This window comes from Alexandromys fortis, unplaced genomic scaffold (assembly GCF_014885135.2).
Source record: "Alexandromys fortis isolate MF-2015 unplaced genomic scaffold, M_Fortis_MF-2015_v1.1 scaffold_0, whole genome shotgun sequence".
Classification (NCBI taxonomy): Eukaryota; Metazoa; Chordata; class Mammalia; order Rodentia; family Cricetidae; genus Alexandromys; species Alexandromys fortis.
Window position 1 is genome coordinate 28,681,608 of NW_026067949.1, and position 20,480 is coordinate 28,702,087.

At 45.3% G+C, this 20,480-nt stretch overlaps 1 protein-coding gene across 9 annotated transcripts in view; it reads right to left on the reverse strand.

Annotated features, from left to right (window-relative positions):
• Positions 1–1,893: 1,893 nt before the first annotated feature.
• The window catches only part of Fryl (FRY like transcription coactivator), a 224,196-nt gene continuing 205,609 nt past the window's right edge, over positions 1,894–20,480 (reverse strand). For 7 of the 9 annotated variants that reach the window (XM_050149644.1, XM_050149639.1, XM_050149637.1 and 4 more), the window contains 8 exons: positions 17,896–18,143; positions 14,856–15,099; positions 13,569–13,718; positions 12,714–12,812; positions 8,764–8,832; positions 5,158–5,268; positions 4,134–4,324; positions 1,894–3,983 (listed from right to left, as the gene is read on the reverse strand). In XM_050149644.1, coding sequence (XP_050005601.1) covers positions 3,725–3,983; positions 4,134–4,324; positions 5,158–5,268; positions 8,764–8,832; positions 12,714–12,812; positions 13,569–13,718; positions 14,856–15,099; positions 17,896–18,143 — 1,371 coding nt within the window. In that variant the 3' untranslated portion in view covers positions 1,894–3,724. The remainder of the gene's footprint in view (positions 3,984–4,133; positions 4,325–5,157; positions 5,269–8,763; positions 8,833–12,713; positions 12,813–13,568; positions 13,719–14,855; positions 15,100–17,895; positions 18,144–20,480) is intronic. The other 2 variants (XM_050149641.1, XM_050149638.1) reach the window with 1 other exon arrangement.

The following is a 20,480-nucleotide window of genomic DNA, read 5'->3' on the forward strand; positions in this document are numbered from 1 at the left end:
AGTACGCCAGCCAACAGCAAATACCTCCATCCTCATGGTGATTTTATGCAAACAAGACCAGGACCGACCTGGTGCGCAGAAGCTGCACTTAGCTAAATGCCTCAACAAAGGATTGTCTGACTTAGACCACCTGAGCTGAACTTTTGAGTCTATTGAGTTTGGACGTGTTTCCTGCCAGGACAACATGTGCAAAAATCCTGTGGTAGAGAAAACCAGAGATGCTAAACACTAAGTATAAGACAGCAGGTGACACTAGCAACTCAGACTGGGGAACGTTCTAGGCCCTGCCTGGGACTGGCCATTGTGTAGATATGTATGAGAAGGCACTAAAAGGGTTTTTTTTCGTTTTATTAGTTGATGTGTATGTGTTTTGCCTGCTTGTGATGTGTACTACATGCATTCCTGGTGTCTGAGGAGGCAAGAAGAGGGTAGCAGATCTCCCTGGAATGGGAGATGCAGATGAGAGCCACCATGTGGGTGCTGGGAACTGAACCTGGGTCCTCTGCAAGGGCAGCCAGTGCTCCTAACTTCTGACCACCTCGCAAGCCCCCACTAAAACATTTTAAAGGTGTGTTATGGACAGTGGACTGTGAGGATAAATTGCCTTTTAAAGGAAAGCCCCAGGTCCCTGGAGACAGGGAAGGACTTTTAGGGACTAAAGTGGCGGTGGAGAAGAGTGAGTGTTAAGAACTGCGTGGTTAAAACTGCTGCGTGCACGTGTGCTCATGGATGACTTCTGACTTAGTTGGGACCAGGTCCAAGCAAAGGCAACCCAGTCGCCTCCCAAGCTTTGGGTGGGGTGCAATACGCAGAACAGGTACTCAGTAAGTACCTGCCAAGGGGATGAGTGAAGTTAAGAAATCTACCTGCAATGAGTCCTAAGACAGATCCACCGACTGCTAAGGTGGGCAGTGAAGTCATCCGTTAGTGTAATGCTGTCATTAACTTTCCGGGGCAGCTGGCAAGGATCTGTTTGGCACGGATCAGAATGTAGGCACTTGGATACTGAACAAAGTGACGACGTTTTGGTCTTCGATGCCAACATCCTTGCACTGAAGTGCCACATTGTTGATGCATGCAACCTAAAGCTTAGAGAGAGCGCGTCAGATCTGCGGCAGAGTGGAAAGTTAGCAGGAGCCACCCAAGTGCCACCTCTGCACACGGAGCGGGTTGTTTGCTGTGGAATCCTTTTCCAAGTTAACCACAGACCACTTTGAAAGCTGGGGGTGGGCAAGGGAGCCACATATTAACTATTAGCTCTTTCTCCTGAAGTGTAGGTGACGCTGCCACTTTGATAGATGGGGGCTGGGCGGGGAAGCCACATAGTAACTATGGCCTTTTCCCGAGGGTGGGCAGGAGCTGTGACAGAGGCTCATTGTTCTGGTGGAGACCTTTCCTAAAAGGTCCCTTAGCAATGCTTCCAGCCGGTGTAGCTGGTGGTTAACAGCTGGACCCTCTGGGTCACAACAGCGGAGACAGCTCCAAATCCTGCTGCTGTGCTCTGGCTTCCCTAACTGTTTAAAAAGGGCGGATTCTTTCTTATTTCAGATGGTCAGTTTGGTGAAGAGGGTTGAATGTAGCAAACACTGGGGATTAAAATTAAGCAATAACCTTTTGTTAGTAAATACAAGGCAGAAGAGAGGAGAGGGGAAAGTGTAGGTATGGTAGGGAAGACAGTCCTCATGGGTCTGTTTTCTATTTTTGTAGGTGGCTTCACATGTTACATCACCAGAGTAGTTACATACAAAGTATTCAAAGATGGTAGTCAATTTAACTTCTGCTTTTTTTCAAGTGAAAGTATACGTGAGAACTCTGCAGGTAACAGGCCCTCTATAGCCGTCTCTCTCATTTTCTTTTTCTTAGAATAACCACACAAAGCAACAGCTACAAAGCTTGCTTTTTTGTTTTTATTTTTAACAAAAAGGATGTAAGGAGGGTGAGAGAAACGGAGGAGGGGATGCGAAGTGGGGTGTCTCTGGACACCACCCTGTGCCTGCCCCCCAACCCGAAAGTTATTAATAATTTAAAGGACACCATTTACAGTACCAGAACACCATTAAAATAATTGTTTTTTTTTTATCTGGGTCAAAAAAATACAGTGATTATGAGTGCTGTGACCAGTCATGGAATCTTACAGGAAACAGAACTATGGCCAGGCAGTCCAACGGCGTGCACAGTGCAGCATTGCAGTTCTGTCCGGGTCCTCGCCCCCAGGAAAAGGCAGAGCTAAGCAATTCATTTCTACATTCCAAACTCTGCAGTCAGAGCCCAGTTTGAAAATAAAAGTCACAGTGGTGAAGAGATGCATATAAAAAATACACGGTGTTCCTTTCAAATCAGGAGTCGTGGGACTACATTCATTGCCTTTACAAAATGCTATTTTTTTTTTTTTTAAAAAAAGGGCAGAGGATCCAGTTTGTGTTATGCTACAGACTTAGACAGTGGAGAAGAATATTGCATGTTTTGGGAGCCAGTCTTCAGGCTTTTTCTGTCTTTCCCCCATAGCTCCAGGGTCCCTTGAGCCTGAAACAAGTTGAGCCCTGCATGAACACACCAGTCACTTGCATCTCTTCTCTTGAAGTCTGCAGCCTCCAGAGCCTGCAGAAAACACAGTCCACCATCAGTGACCACAACTTCTTTCTCCTTTAGCTTTGTACTCGTACTCTGGCGTAACAGCACGTGGCACGGATGTACAAGAAAAATCCAGGTTTTAGTCTATGCAGTGTCTATAATAATTATGGAGTAAAATAAGTTAACTTGTCTAATGAGGAGTGCTGACGGACAGCGTACATCTGTATTTTACAGTTTTAAGTCTCTGCAGGCATCTACTTTGGTTAGTTATCAACAATATCCACAGAAGCACTGATCAGAGAGCTGAGCAGCAGAGTCCAATAATATTAACAGATATATTATTTCTTTTTTTTTTTGAGACACTGGAAAAGCCCAGTTTTAAAATATTATTAAAGTGTTCTAACATTTACACACTATGAAGAGTTAGATCTAATAAAATAAAATTTCTTCAAAAATAATCTCGCAGTGCTCTTTTAGGCATGCTCTGAGAAGCTGTCACCGGACATCTGACATCCATCCGCCACACACTCGCACACCCCAACTCACACACACATAATTCCTTATACAGACCCAAAAAAAAAAAAAAAAAAAAAGCCACAAACACACACCCCAAACCCTTCTCCCGCATGCCGGGAGAAAATAAAAACAAAACCCCAGACCCAATGGTTTTTGCAAGTAAAGTCTGTTGTCTGTCAGACTGGATGGCCATGGTTCTGGACAACAGCTAGGGATCCCAGCGGCGCTGCTGCGGCGGCGGGTCTTCAGCTGCGATGAATTGGCCCCGACTCCAGCCTCATTCCCCGCCCTGCAGTGTCTTGGATTATTGCAAACATCCTCGGGATTTTTTTCATTTCTCCAGAGTAATGTACTTGTATGCATCACTTTTAGCCCTTTTTTCTTTTTTTTCACATAGGTTAATTTAAAAAAAAAAAAAAAAGTCCTTCTTCCTACAGTTCCTGTGGAGGTACCGGCGGCAGTTACGCGGTTAGAAACTTTTCTTCAGGCTTTTGTTTCTGACGGTCTGACGTTAGTAGACTGCGATTGAAGGTGCTGCCCAAAGAGTTACCGGTGAACCCCACGGCTCACACAAGGTGCTTGGTTAACAGTCGTGATCGTTTGCAGCTCACTCCCGCTCGCGAGGACGGGATGTTGCTCAGAACCCAGTGCTCGCTGTGTTGCCGACCGACTTGGCCTGTGCTAGAAGTGGGTGTGCCTGCACCATGCGCAGAGACTCCCTGATCTCCAGGTTCAGCTCCATCAGTTTGTAGTTAGCTTCTGACATGTCCAGGTTCGAGCCGATGACGGCGAAGCTGCCCGTCTGGCCGAGCGTCTGGTGGTGGAAGTAGATGTGTAGCAATGTCTGCACGGGGTCATCCTCACAGCTGCCGAAGATGTCGTTGGGCCACAGGGTTCTGGAAATACACAAGGTTAGCGTGATGAGGTTGTGTCATGACTCTGTAAGCTACGTTTTCGGTTAAAACCCTGTGAACACCACTGCCCGGGGGAGTTCCTGGTCTCTTATCTGTGAGCACACTTCGGCGCTGTGCGGTCTGCCCACTCACCTAAAAGCTTTGACTTGGGCGACGGCGGACACAAATTCCTTGTTCTTCAAAGTTTCAATCAGAGAATGAATGGCGGTTTCTATTGTGGTCTGTGCGGCTTTGGAAATATCGATCTCTTCATTTTCTGAAGCAGCCTCAGCTTCCTTAAGGATACCCTCCAGCTGGGCAAGCTCCTCTGACATGTTGATGACCTGAAACAAGGGTGTCTTTAAGGACTGATTCCTACGGTCAGTCGTATATGGTCACATCCTAGCTTTCGGCAGGGATATAAAAAATGAGCCACCAAAGAAAAAACCAGGCAAAGTATCTTCTCACGTAACCTAGGCTACTCTGAACTTTGAAAGCTTCCCGCTTCAACTTCCTAAGTACTGGGTGTTACAGTACACGTGCCCCTAGACCAGGTGTAGATAATCTACAGCTATTGGGTTGCAATAAATGTTTATACTATATTTTGGAAGACTGTAATTGCTTTTGGACAGTGAAGGGAAATGTATTTTAGAAGGTTATTTACCCAGGATACTTTATATAAATATGTGTCTAAGCGTACATTATATGCATATATCTATATGTACACACACGCATCTATAATTGTATATATAATTTTAAAAAATTGACCATTTTCCCAATGATACTTTTTGGTGTCAGTAATGTAAGGAGGGGAAAAAAATTACAGTCAGTAATTGTGACCCTATATATTAACCTCTGCATTAATGTCTCGGGCATTCACGCAACTCCAGAAACAGACGAGGGACGCTAGGGACTGTTACGGATGTCACGGTGCAAGCTTTATATTTGATTACAGATTTGTATCTGCTACCAAACCTGGGATATCAGCTCTCTTGTTTACTACAGTGTGAACACGAGCTAACTGACCCACTGAAGCAACCGTTCAGTGTGAGCGGCTTTTGACCTTAGGCTCTGTGACAGGAAACATATACATAAGCACACGTTACACACATGCATGCGCGCTCATACATATGTATTTACGGCTCCCAGAGGCGCTCTGATGCCCGGCGGAACTCACCTCTGCTTCGTTTTTGATGGTATTCACTTGGCCGATGAGCTTGCAGTAGGCCTGGAACAGGAGCAGCAGCTGGAAGTGCAGCTTGTACAAGCGCCTGCAAAGCTCCAGCTCCTGGAAGTAAGCAGCGGGGGCAGAGGTTAGCCCAGGGCTCCTTTTTGCGGCTCTGACTAGACAGCATACTTCCAGGGAAACATCACAAACATGTTAAAATCGTCCTGGCTTTTGTGCTTCTGCGGTAAGCAGGTTAATACGGGAGGCGAGGGAAGAGGTGCTTTGGGGCTGGCATTGAGGGACCAAGGCTTGCCGCTGGTTACACCACCCCTTTTTTAGTAGGAAGCACATGTTCACACCGGACGGACAGTGTCAGGAGGCAAAGTGTAGGCTGCTTTGGAGGGGAGGGCTCAACGCCGATTTAAAGCGTTTGAAGTTGAGGATGGGAAGAATCTGCAGATGCACACGTGGGCTTTGAGCTCACTGAGGCTCTCGATGCATCTGTCAGCTGGCACAGAGCGAAACTGGGTATCCTCTTACCAAAATGAAGGGGCTTTTAGAGAAACGGACTCCTCTTTAGGAAAACCACCGGGTGATCTCATTCAGATGAGACTGTGAAGCTGACAGGGCAGCTTAAAATGTAAAGGGGGCGATGGCAAGTTACAGGCGTACAAAGAACGCAACTGCTGGCTGCATGTGCACAGTTATGAAAAAGTCTCACGGTTTCATTTCGCAGGACCAACATGTCATGGGGCAGGGCTATGTAAAACGGAAGCACACACTACTTTTCAGAGTGGTCAATGACAAAAACATTGCTAGGTCACAAGGGGACACATGGCAGATGAAAACCAGTTTGTCTCACAAGGATAAGGGATCTATAAATTAAGACAGGCCACTTACTGCTAGAATTCCCATTTGCTAAGCAAGGTGATCGGGTCACAAAAAATACAAAGAGAAAAAGATCAAGAATTAGTGTAAGAAACCATTGTAACTACGGTTACAGACGCCCCACGCAAACTGAAGAACACATAATCTTATCCCGAAGAACATTTTATGAGGCCGTTTCCAAACTACTACTTTCTAGACATTTACAGTGTTTCCCTTTGGCGGTTTAGTTTTGTATAAAAGCCACAAAACACAGAACAAGGTGATCTTGGGAGCCCTAGCTGTTGCGAATGTCCTTTAAGCTGGATTCTTTTGGTCCCTCTCCCAACAAACCCAACTGTAATTTCCATGAGTGCAGTAGGAAGCTTCTTCAATGAACTATGATTATTATTTAAACCTAAGAGCTGGCTGAATTGGTTCCTAATCTTACACAGGAAGAAAACACTTACCCTACCCAGCAGCAGGCTCTCTGCTGTGGTCCGTTCTAGACTTCCCTGCCTGTTAGTCTCTGCCTAGACCTCAGGCTGTCTACTCATGCTGGGTACTGAGAGCGCTGTGTTTTGCAGTACACAGCTACTGTCACGCATGTCAGAAGTCTGACCTAACTAGGCTCGGGTCAAGTGGAGACGATGCATGGGAGACCCATGGTGAAAAGCGTGGGATGATGAAGAAGAGGGGCTGCATTAAAACAAGGCTGTTGGTGCGTACACGGAGCTTCTAGAACTGCTTTTCTGAAGTCTTCTCTGAAGGGCTTTTGTTTTTAAAAACCACATTTATTCCCGTCAGTTTGGCAAGGATTTACTAAGCAAAGGTGAACTTTAGCGACACACAGCTGACCATAAATTATGCAAACAGTGGCCCCGGTAACATTAGCAGAGCACAATCCAAATGTCAAACAGCAGGAGGTTTTACTTCTGAGGTTTTATTTCATTTCGTTTATTTCAGGTGGGAATTCAAGTTCTAAATCTCCTTCCTCCTTCCTGTTAGCACGCTGAGTGGAACCGATCCCACACATCCACGCCAGTGGTGTGTTGGTTTGGCCATGCCTGGATAAAGCTCACCGTCACTACGGTTGCAGGCAATGGCACAAACTCTACAGCTGTGAACCGCCAGAACTGGCAGCGATGAGCGGAGAGCAGGTCTTGAGGACACATAGACACATTTTAAGCACACTGATATTGGCATGATAGATTTTTGTCTTTATTAAGTGAATAAAATATTTACTGGCAGCTTGCATAGACTGGTACACAGGCACAGGAGGCACGAGACGTGTAAGGAAGGGGGGGGAGGTACAAATCAGTCTTAAGTGTAGCCCCCATTTTTCACTCAAAAGAACATCTCCAGCTGCTAACCGAGTCTCAGAGATCATGGAATTGTTTTACAGGTGGAAGGCCTATAAGAACCACTCAGCATCTCCCCTAGCTTACACGATGCCCGTAGGTATCATTAAAAACCCCCACTGGGTTCAGTTCTAGAGTGAACTTCTATCTTGTCTCATTTCTTTACTCATGACTTTCTCTTTTAAAATAGCACGGAGTTTAGAATTACCTGTCTAGGTTTTTTTTTTTTTTTGAAAATGCATTACCTTTATTTTTTTTAATTTTTATTTATTTGTTTATTTATTAAAGATTTCTGTCTCTTCCCCACCGCTGCCTCCCCTTTCCCTCCCCCACCCCCAATCAAGTCCCCCTACCTCGTCAGCCCAAAGAGCAATCAGGGTTCACTGCCCTGTGGGAAGTCCAAGGGCCACCCACCTCCATCCAGGTCTAGTAAGGTGAGCATCCACGAAACTGCCTAGGCTCCCACGAAACCAATAGGTACAGTAGGATCAAAAACCCATTGCCATTGTTCTTAAGGTCTCAGTAGTCCTCATTGTCCGCTATGTTCAGCGAGACCTGAATCTTGGTGTCTATTGCCTATTTATTAGATAAATTGGCCCCTCTGAGCCTCCCTTCCCTCATCTTCAAAAGTGGGAAAAATGAAGGGGCTGTTTCACCGAGCTGCAAGGAGAGGATTATGAAATTATGGGCTGGCATTGTGCCAGAAAAGCTTAGTCGTTAAATTATGATCTTCTCCAGATTTCATTCTGATACTATATTGGTATAACTTTTGCAAAGATACACTATTATAAATGCCACTGGAGTTGAAAATGTGGGAATTCAAATGTCAGGTGTGGAAACGGCCGAGCTGCTGAAGGCTTTCTCCTAGTATGAAGTTTCTCCCACTGGAATAGCACACAGGTCTGAACATACCATCCCCAGTGGGGGAGATGTATTTTGGACACAATGTGCTGCTACTGCTTGAAACAACTAGAGGAAAACAACCACAGTTTCACAGTTAGAGTAACAGGGATATAGAGCACATTGCTCTAGGCTTGGTTTCTCTCGCCAGACAGGAAGTATAGCCACAGAATACTAATGGACAACCATTATTTTCCTCTGAGAGGCAGATGCAACTAAATGTCACCCTGGACTGTCTAGATACCCATCAGGCTTATCTACTCAGTGTTATTACGCCTCAGCCACAAGCTGGTTGCTCATTTTTATTAAAGTGAAGTTTTCATTACTAAGCCAATATTTCATTGAGCCTAACTTTCAGACAGATTGTTCTGATAAAACGAAATGAAAAAGGCTTACAAACATTCTTTCTAGGAACCTCGAGTAAGGACAATCAATCACGCGCATGCGTGGTTAATGCCCAATGTCATCACCCAGCAGAAAGGAGACTTACTTGCGCATTGGTGTTTAGCCTATATATGTCGTCCTTGGCACCGAACGTCCTCTTACAATTCTCTAGCCACTGTGGAAATAAGTAAAGGTAAATACATCTCAATACATCACGGAGTGGATGATGTAACTGGCGCTACAACAGGTCTGTCTGTGCAAAACCAGAAACTGACTTGAAAGGCCAGCACTGGCTGTTGACAGAACTAATCTCCACCCCCAGGCCAATCCTCTATGTGGAACAAACAAGGATCGATACAACAAGATGCACGCCCCTGGCTTTATTAACAAAGACGCGATCAGAGTTCCTGGGAACCATAGGAGCCTCCGCCTTGTAGATTTTACTGGAAATCTATCTTCACTGTTTCTCCCTGACCTTTGTGTCTAAATGTGAGATGCGGAAAATCAAAGATCCACCTTCCCTTTGGTCAATTTAATAAAGGCAACTTACAGAAAAAAAAAAAAAAACCCATGCTAGGGCTGCCTGCCCATCTGAAATGTTCTCTGGAGATGCACGCCAACTTTAATTAGTGAAACAGAAACCAAGATCCATCTAAATCCTGTTTCTATTTGTTTTCTTTCTCTTCGGACGGTCACAAATGACTAGCATGCTATCTCTGAGGCATTTTGGACACAAAAGCCAAATGTAAGTTTTCTTTACCCAGAGGCTATTCTTACAGTTGACACTAATTTAAAGTAAAGTAGCATTGTGGATGTGTATAAAGGTGGAGCCAGGGTCTCCAGAGTGAGAGCTAAGGCCTTCGGATGACACTCCTGGGCTGTGACATTGACGCTGTCGGTTCTTCTGGCTGACCGGGTTTGCGGTTTTGTTTTTGGGGTGTGTGTGTGAAATTATTAAGTAATCAAATCAGCCACTCAGACTGCTTCCTCTGAGCAAAACTACCAGCCCATTAAGTAGCTCCCTGGAAGACATCTTAGTGCTAGATATTTAAAATCCTCAGCTGTACCTTACTGTCTGTCCTACAGGCAAAGAATTAAAATTAGAAATGGTAATTATTTCAAAAACCAATCTCTTTGACCTTCTGTCCCTTCCATCGCAAATCACCCAGACAACACTGGCCCTTGGGTTATTCTCTTGACAGCATCTCGGAATAAAAACATGTTAAACCTTCCTGGTAGGATATGGCTGGTGACAGTCATTGTCAGAAGCTATCCGCAGACCTCTTGACTGCAGCCAAATCCAGCTGACACCTACACCATGGAACGTAGACATTCATCTCTACTCATGCAACCTGTTAAGATACACTGAATTATAACTACTTGCCCAGCCTGTCTAAGTAAACTAGTAAAACGGAAAAGGTTATTTCAGGTGATTATTTACTGCCTATTCTAAAAAGTTTAAATACTGCATATCCTACCTAGCATTTTAGGGAACACTAATGTCATTATTTCTGATCCCTGTGGCGGTCTACTGGCCTTCCACCAGCCTGTCCAGATGCCGCAGAAAACCCCTGACTCCCACCTGGGCGCACTCACCGTGTTTTCTCTGCCCAAATGAGGGTGAAAGTGTAGCTGTGCGGGAGGCTCTAAGTGGGGCAGAGCAGATTATGTACAGCAAGCAACTGTCCAAGGACAGTGACAGACGCTGAACGATCAGCCAGGACTTTGGAGAAGTAGGGGAGTGAGCCCCGCACCTGTCCCTTGCTGCAGAGGGTAGACAGATGGTGGTAGCTACAGGTTCATGCCCGACGGCTTCTGGGGGCCGCGACATGCAGTTATTAGTTAGAGTGGGGTTGGGTACCAAGGGCTGAGACACTGAAGACTGTCTGTGCAGCTTCCTCTTGGGGCCCTTGCTCTGCTAATCAAGTGTAGGAGAAGGTGCTAGAAGAAAAATCAGTTTCTAGTCTCATGGTGCCGGGGAGATACATGTTCATTCCCTTCTGGGACTTCGAGGTCCTGGCTACCACCTGAGGGCATCTATGACATCTGATCCCTAGAGGACAGAAGAAAACTGAACGTGTACCACAAATACTAGTTGGGGCCGGGGGTAAATCTCAGTGGGGGAGCCCTTATCCTGGCTTTTAGTCCTCAAAAGACTTGGTTTACAGAAAAGGAGCAGTGGGCCAGACGCGAGTGGAAAGTTAGAGGCCCCTGACCCTATGGTCAAGAAGATTGTGCAGTCGCAAACCATTATATATCTATATATGTCTCTATGTGTTTTAGAATTGCCATTATTATGATGTTTGATTTTCAAATACAAAATTTGTGTCTTCTGACATATAAAAATGAAACATGGCTTGGTCCTGTGGATGGCCTTTTCCTTTCTCTCCCGGTACTGTCTGAGGATTCTGGGTGAAGGGCCAGCAGATCATTAGCTAGATGTCTCTGATGTATGTGATGCTGCCTCATGAAAGCAGTTACCTGTTGCTGTAAAAATCAACCGCCCTCACATGTAATGGCTGAAAATAACAACGAAAAGAAAAAACTATTTGTTGTGCACGGAACCAAGATCAGATAAATGTATGTGCCATTTCTTGTTTAACTAGGATCAGCCACGAGTCTCTGGTTATCTGATGGTTTGACCAGGGTCTCGAAGTTCTAAGCAGGCCTTACTCCTATGTGACTTGTGGGCTCTTAGCTGGGATGCCTCTCTTTTCCCCTATGTGGCCAGTTATCCTGTAGTGGGGACCAGAGTCTAAGTCTCCTGCAATTTCCCAAAGCTTCCCATACGCGGATGAGTTTGGTGGCAGAGGCAGACACTGTGGAAGGCGTCTCCAGCTTGTCCTGGGAGTTTCAGTGTCTCATGAATTCTGGCGGTTAGTCAGTTACAAGGCCATTCCAGTTATGCTGGAAAGGAGTGTAGACCACAGAGGCCTAGTTTACTGGGCCATTGCGGTAACAACCACAGTGTCTCTATGGATAGGCAGTGACTTCTGAAGACCCACAAGGCACAACCACAGTGCAGTAGACTGAGAGCTTGCATTTAATTAAAGTGGAAGCTTCCTGGTCACTGAAAGATGCTTCAGCAGTGAAAAATGAGAGCCTCAGAAGAAGTAACTTCAATATATATATATATATATTCAATAAAAAAAGCACGCATGGAGGGCCAGTGAGAAGGCTCAATGGTTATAGGCACCTGCCACCAAGCCTGATGACCTGAGCTGGATCTCTGGGACCCACAAGGTGTCCTGTGACAACTACATGCAGGCCACTGCATGCCCCTTCCTTGCCCACAAACTATGAAGCTTATATTTAAAATAAAGACTTGTTATAAACACCTGAGAAGAACAGCTCATTTACAGATGTCCACAAGCTACTCTTATGAAGGTATCTATATTAGGATGAAGGAAATGTAAGGCAGATAAGAATCTACTACATACCTACCAGAAGAGCAAAAACTACGAGAATCAGTATCTTGATGCCCGAGAGATGAAGCGCTGGGAAATTCACGTCTGCCTGACAACAGGGTATTGGTAAGACCGCGTGGTAGACCCACGCTCACACCTACGACCTAGCCGCTCCTCGGCAGACGCATGGACAGCTGCATGCAGACAGCAGGATTTGTAGGGTGCCCTGATCGCACCTGGCAGTTCCCTGGGCTGAAAGGGAGAACATGTCTAGCCCCCCCCCCCCCCGGCCCCTGGCTGTTTTTCTGCATTTGTCAATTGAAAACACGCTGGACTGACTGAGGGAACCGGGCCAGCGTTTAAATGGCTAACTAGAACGTGGAACTTCCAAGCAGGCGACATCTGTAATCTACTCCAAGCTTGTCCGCCCTAACACCATGGTGATGGCTCTGTCACTTGGAACACCACTTCTCACCCCTCCTGCTGCCCTGCGCCCAGCTGCCGTCTCCCACTGTGATCTTAGGCTCCTTTCTAAAAGCCAAAGACAGCAGTTCTTTGGGCGGAGAAGAGAGGCCAGCGAGAGAGCTGCGTGTCCGTCTGGGGTACACTGCACCCAGGTCAATGATTTTGGTGCGTGGAGGAGACCGACCTGCTCGGCTGCTTCTCTCTTGGTGTTGTAGGTATCCAGATGTTCCTGCAGCTCCAAGACACTGAACTTGAGTGTTTCCAGCAAACCGCACGCCATCAGCTGTGAAAGCAGACAAACTGATCTGTCTCGGAAGGTCACGGAATAGCTAGCTGCCAGCTGGTTACTGGACACGCTCTGCTGCTGGACCAGTGTACACCTCAAAGGCACTGTCCTTGAAGCTTTTAAACATGTAGCTGTCTAACCTTGACTACTTGTAGCATGGAGGGAAGACCAAAGGGCTCTGGATATTCTGCGACAAGAGCTCTCGCCCTCTACCATTTTCTGTTCAAGGACAGGAAAGAACACACACCTCTAGAGTCTAACACTTCAGCTTCCTCCCTCTGGATTTTACATATATAGGGAGTGGGCAGGATCAGCCAAGCCTCAGACAGCATTTCAGACACTGGAATGGTGTTTTTTTTTTTTTTTTTTTTGAGACAAAGTCTTACTATGTAGATCTGGCTGGCCTGGAGCTTGCTATGTATACTATACTGGCCTTGAACTCAGAACTCTGCTTGTCTCTGCCTTCTAATATTCCACCATGCCTGAATAGAATGCCATTTTGCTACATATTTATATCAAAATTAAGATATAAACCCTCGCGTTTCAAGATTGAAAATTTTGAAAAAAAAATTTACAAAAGGCCAATAAATGAATGACACCTTTCCATGTAGCCATCCTCTTTGTTTTGTTGCAGAGAGGTGGACGGCTCAGAATTCATTTGATACTCCGTGGTTGTCCTCCAACTCTCCATCCTTTCAGCCCAGCCTCCCAAGTGATGAGGTTTCCAGGTGTGTGCCACCACGCCTGGCTTACCGTTTCGGCATCCACAAAGACGGTGGGGCATTCGGAACACGCCATCATTACTTCCAGGGAGCTTTTAAACTTGGTACCAATGCGCTGTAGACTCTCACCAAGGAAGCCAACTGCTTCCTTAGTTAGCTCTCCAAACCTCCTCTGAATTGTCTACAAGGCAAGGCACAAGAAGTTTAGTGTTTTATAAAACAAAAAAAGGCCTTTCCCCGCTTTCATGTAAAGAAGTATAATTCACAGCTGAAATTACTGGAATGACATACAGGATTCTACTAGCCGATCTACTAAGTTTCTATATTTCTTTAGGCGATATGCCAACAGACCGCTCATGTGGTTGGGTGCAGTGGCACATACCCGTGTTCCTAGCTACTTGGGAGGGTCAGGTGGGAAAGTTGCTTGAGTGCAGGAGTCCTGGCCTGATATGAGCTAGGACCAGCAGCATGAACAGTGGTCTCCAGGAGCATCGGGTTGCCTGGGGGAATGGTCACCAGCTGGGTGTAGGAATAGCTAACGCTCATCCACACATGTGTACAATGCTGCTGGATGACCGCGGGGAACTGCCGCCATCACTGGGAAGGAAGGAATACAAACAGAAAACCCAGGGCAGCGCAGTAATTGAAGAAGGTCGAGTTGAAGCTCCCACTCCTGAGCACTAAAGACACGGAGGAAACTGGAGGCTGGAGTGCACGGGGAACGTCATGGGTTCCCCAAGGCAAGAGAGATGGTGTAGGTGGCGAGAAGGATGGTGGACAGCTAACGGGACTGGGTTCTCTGTGCTGTGGGCTCTCTCCTTCCCCACACAATGCTCAAAATGGTATCCACGTGCCATGGTGCTGTGTGAGAGTATTCACTGAGAAGCACTAGGCACAGGTCTTACTGTTCAATGGTCTTATTGTTACCATTACCTAAGGTGGACAGCAACTCCAGTTCCTTGGTTCCCACAGTGATGAAAGTGTCATTTAGCACCTTGTTACACGAACCTCCCTGTACCAAGCTGTGAGGGCAGGTACCATGGGGTGCCTTCGTTTCTCTGGTACCCACGATGGTACCCAGCACACTGCAGAAAATCAGTCAGTGTTGTATCACTGCAGGGTTTCACATCTGCGCTAGCAACCGAGAAACACAGCGGGAGTACATGCAGCGCTGCAAATAAGAGAATGCTACCTTCATAGAAACTAGTGTTTGCTAAAGGAAATCAGCAGGGAAACTAAAGCCTGAGAGGTCAAGCAGAGAAGCCTCACTTGACCAGATCACTGGAATGTCCACCCAGACACCTTCACCTCCACTGACCTGAAACAGCCTGGAGAACACGTGGAAAGTAAACACCGCGCATGACCCATCCGTGTCCGACAGCATCTGGTTGACATGGCACCGCCAGGCTTCTTCCTCGTCCTCATAAGCCACTGGCTGAAACGCCGCTATTATGGCAGACAGAAAGGGTGTTGGGAGAGGCGACGTCTGCACTTCTGGAAAGCCGTCTTGCTCATCCTCCTCTTGACTGCAGACACAAAACCCACGGTAGTCAGCAAGCTGCCTGAAAAGAACCGACTTTACAGCACTGTGTCCCATTCAACAGAAACTGTTCTTAGTCACACACACACACACACACACACACACACACACACACACACACACACACACACACACATTTAGATAACGCAGCCTGAACTTCCGAGGCCGGTACAAACAAATGCAAGGCCTTCCTGTTTTAGAACTCTTTAATTTCAAGCAATTATCTCAGCCCAAGTCTACAGTATGTTACTACTGGATTAACACTAGTTCCGTTCACAAAGGGTATGGATTAGGGCAGGGCGCGGGGGTGTACTTGGGAAGCAGAGGGGAATGATGCTCTGTGAGTTCCAGGGCAGCTAGGACTATGGAGAGACCTTGTCTCAAAACACACAGTCAGTCTGGACTAGAGTGCGTTCACATTGCGATCTACTTTGGATTCCTTTGTAAAACTTTGTTTTATGCATTTAGTTTCAACTGTCTGTCTGTCTACTTATTCTGTGTGTGTGTGTGCATGCAAGCACAGGTGTATTCACATAGATGCCACAGCACATGAGTGGGGAGGTCAGTCCATGGGGAGAGGTTCCTTCTGTACTATGTGGATCCTGGGACTTGAACTCAGGTCAGCAGGCTTTGGGGCAAATGCCTTTATCAACTAAGCCGTCTTTCTAGTCCTGAACGCCCCCCCCCCCCCATTTTTTGAAGAGCCCTTTGTTGGTGGTCACACTGAGAAAGTTTAGGTTGTATTCTTCTGCATTAAGGACTGAGCTTCACAAAGAGTTGTCAGGCAAATGAAGAAACAAAAAGTTTAGTAGATCAGATAATGTGACTGAGGGGCTAATAGGAAAGGTGAGGATTTGAACCCTGGACCACAGGCCGAAAGCCCACAGCACCAGCCACAGCATACACTCAGCTCAGTCATTTCAGAAGCAACTGTGTGTGCCTCGCAATAGAGCAGACAAGGGTGTGGACAGAAGGGGTAGCTGTTTCACCTCGGGAATTTATCATTCCTACATGAAGACAGTCATAAAACCTCAGCCATGGAAAAAGACAAACTTATGTTTCTGTCAGTCTCAGTATGACTCACACAACTCCACAGAGAAATGTTACCCATCGTCTTGATAGGTTACCGAATGGTTCCTATTACAAGATGGCAACTTTACACTTAAGACTCAAGAAACATCAAGGAAGAGAGGGTGGAAAGATTTTAAGTGCCCAGGACGCCTATTGCTAGATAGTATCTTCTAGGCTTAATAGGGAAACTGCTCCTATGAGACCTAAACAGGAAGGCTGCCTAAAACCCACATAACATCACCAGTAGCCATGATGGTGTGATAGGGAAATTTCACAAGGCTCCGTTCCTCATGAACTATAGGCAATCAATAGCTGAACACACGGAGAGGAGCCATTTCTTCAGACGCGAGTACCTATAGGATATCTGATCCCAAATGCTCAGCCCTAAACATATACACATAAGAGCAGCACTCACAGCAGCGTGTGTGTGTGAGAGAGACAGAAAGGAAGGGAGCAAACAGTTGAAGGAGGAAGAGGGTGGGTACAGATCTGTACATACAGGCGGTGTTCATGTATGAAATTCTTGGAGACCTGAGTAAGGCTTGAGCATATCAAAATCGTCACCTGAAGCATTTTATAAGCTTTTACCTTATAAAGAATCACTGAAGTGATTGATTGAACAAAATGTGCTGCACCCTAGACCTGTGTGCTCAGTAGACATGCAATGTTCGGTTGTAGAAACTTCAGCTGTAGAAATGGACCAAAGTCAACTGCTTTGCTTTAGCCTTGTAGGATGCCAAAAGCCTGACCATTTCCCCTACAGCATTCTGTCAACCTAAACTTGTGTGGGACTGCGCAGGCCTTATAGTCAGGTGGTACGATCAGAAAGGCATGCTCAAGAGGGTGAACATCTGCATATATACGTTCAAATACAGGCAAACATTCTATATGTATTGAGAGTTAAAAAAATAGGACTCTTTATCACGTTAAGCATCAAGCTTTTGCTTTTCTGTAAAACCAAAATACTTGATTATTAAATATTAGTTTCAAATATTAGCTATCGTCAAGAGTGTTGACTTTGGCAATGGAGAAATATACTTACAGAACATGTGAAGTTAAGATACTTTACCAGGAATCTCATGGCGAACCACAAATGGTCATAAATAACAGACATTAGACAATATCTTAATCTAGATCATAGAACTGATTGGTGTGCAAACTTTCAAAGAGCCACAGGGATTTCCTTTAAGAACGTATGTAATAATTACTCAATCCACAAGCAAAGAAAAGTCTTGATTGGGAACTCTTCCCATTCTGATGATATATGTTTAATGTGCAGCCCAGAAACATCTGAGGTGAGCAGCGTGTCATCCTTTGGTACCATCAAGTGGCAGCTCGGGCTTCCTACGGTAATCTAACTAAGCACCTGACCCTTGACAGATGAGACGTTTTGGAATTATTTTAGGTTTATTTTAGTAACCCAGAAATTCATTCTACTATTGATTTTAACACTTGGCTGTTTGGTGTTCTGCCCAAATAGGCATGTGGTGTGTTAGGGATGAAATGCTTTAACTTTGTATGGATACTAACAGGAAGGAAGGAAGGAAGGAAGGAAGGAAGGAAGGAAGGAAGGAAGGAAAGAAGGAAGGACAAACAAATCATAGTATGCCTTATCTTTAAAAACAAAGAGTATGATTATAGACTAAATACCAATTAATCAAAATTCATAATCGGGAGTGGGGGAGGGACACGTTGGGAAGGAGTGGGGCCATTGCAGAGACTCATTTCTCTCTGTGACCATGCGCACCTGGACAACCCAGGGAAATCAGCCTCCTCTTCCTCACACCGTTCATCCAGCTCTTTCAAAGCCAGGGTGACGTCCTCTTCGCAGATGGACTCGGGGTAGCTCTCAGGAGCCAGAGGCTCTGGCATGTCAGTTTCTTCTAAGTCAAGAATCCCTCGACACACTAGCTGGTCCTGTTGGTCTTGCATAATGTATGGCCGCTCATCTTCAAAGGCTGTAACATGTTCCTCCTTTAATACTGAACTTGCATCCTGTAAAATAATCGCAGCTTGAGCAGACCTCAACAACACTACAAGAAGTTTATCCACGCACTAAAAGATGACTGCCAAGGTCCCAGTCCCATTTACATCGTCTAGTTTGTATAGTTTTGGAACAGTGAATGCATACAATTGTCTTCTAAAATGTCGCACTTTTTCTTTTTTTTCCTTTTGTTTTTTGCTAGTTTAGAAAAATGAACCCGGGGCCTCACACGAGAAATTTGTTACTGACTCAAACCTCCAGCCCTAGAATTTAAAAGTTATTATTATACAGCCATCTGTTCTATAAAAACACCAAACACTTTTTCTTTTTTTCCTTATGTACAGGATTTGGGTGTTGACTAGAATATAGTTTTTTTTTTTTTATTAAAATACCTTCTATCATAGACATTATATCTCTACACAAGAGAACTTGGTGTTATTACTACAAAGTCTCTCTTATTTGAACTACCTATCATTCCTTTAGTTTTATCAGAACACAATAAATTCTGCCCATAGGTAGGCTCAAGACTGCATCCATTGGTAATATGGGTCCGGGCTGCCCACAAGTCATAAAGACTCAACCCAAACCACCATGTTCACTTTCCTGCTATCTGTGATATGGAGAGCTGACTTCAGGTAAGAAGACAATAGCTCATTCCAGCTTTGAGACCCAATAAAGCCTCATGGCTGAGATGGAGTTCACAAAAGATTAGGAAACTGTAGGTCATTAGCTTTTGAAATTAAATGGATCCCATGTGCATTTATTAAACAAGAATGGCCGCATGTCCCTAACCCTCAGCAAATGAGCAATCATGAAAATTCATGCGATAGAGTCAAAGTATATATCATAACGGTGTTAACATTCACTTCTAACTTGCATGGGTATTAGTCTGGTCCCTCCGAGTTCTGACTAATAACAGCACCGGTTTAGAAGCCAAGATAAGTTTTTTTCCGGCATTAGACCATCGTCACTTTATATTTGTAGTACTTTTTAATCTTTCTTTTATGGCTTAAAAATGGAATTTTCCCCACAAAATGTGAAAAGCAAGCAGAAGTTAGAGCCCTGGATTAGCCTGAGTCCTAGTTCACTCTTCTGAAAAGAATTCTGAGCACATTCTAGTCAGGTGCTCTGCTACAAATTAATTCTTGATTATGAGTCTGTAATCTTGTAACGGGCTTAGGCTAATATGCAAATGGCGACAGCACACACTGGCCTATGGAATACAGATGGTAAACAGCACCAGCCACATACAAGCGCCTGCTGGTACCCAATCAAAGAGGGAGAAGAGCATGGTGGCCGGGGGCCCGAGACCAGTCTTTGAAGGAAACAGCCGATGGTGGGCTTAGAGAAATGCGGCTAGGGATGCTATTCTGGGGAAAGACACCAGAAGATCTCAAAGGCCAAGGAATATGGCAGAGAACCAGGAAGTACATTAAGGAACATGGTCTGGATGTGGTGCGCAGTGAACCTTGACCTCACAGAGCAGGACCTAAGTCATCCTAGTGAATTATAATATTCAGTACAGCTGCAGGTTTCGTCAGAAGTTACGTTTTAAAGGTCTGGCTATGGGAGAAACAGACCTAGTAATCTGGAAAGATAATTTATCTAACACTGCTAGAAATGTCCTCACCTCTACAGTTTTACTGGTATTGTTTTTCCCTCTGTATCAGTTGAATGTACTATGCTACAGACCCAGACACGGCAACAGGAAGCCCCACTTTCCGTTAGTGAGCGCCTGTATTTGGCTATTGCTTGCTATTATATTTTCTGAGTGATAGTTTACTGGAAAGTATTATTATTCAGTACACACTGGAAATGTATAACAACTCCCCTAGATTTCATTAAGTAGTGCACTGGGTTAGTAGAATGGATTCCACTGTAAACATGCAGATTCCGAGACTCCAATTTCCTTGAGTTCTACAGTCACTCGATGACACACACACACACACACACACACGTATTTTGCTACATTTAAAGGTCCATTTTCTATGTGTAAAGTTTTCTGTGGTTCATGACTGAAGGGTTCTTTAATGAAATCAAGGGAAGACTACGTGCCCTGAAGAGATCAGAGAGGAAGTTATTTTTTAGATTACTTTTACTATTCTGTATTGAGTAGGAGTGTTTGTCTGTATGTGGGTATACACACATGTAAGTGGGTGTGCTAGATAGGTTATAGGCATTGGTGCGAGGGGTGTGCTGGTGGGTTAGAGGCTTTGGTGTGAAGGGTGTGCTGGTGGGTTAGAGGCTTTGGTGTGAAGGGTATGCTGGTGGGTTAGAGGCTTTGGTGTGAAGGGTGTGCTGGTGGGTTAGAGGCTTTGGTGCATGGGGTGTGCTGGTGGGTTAGAGGC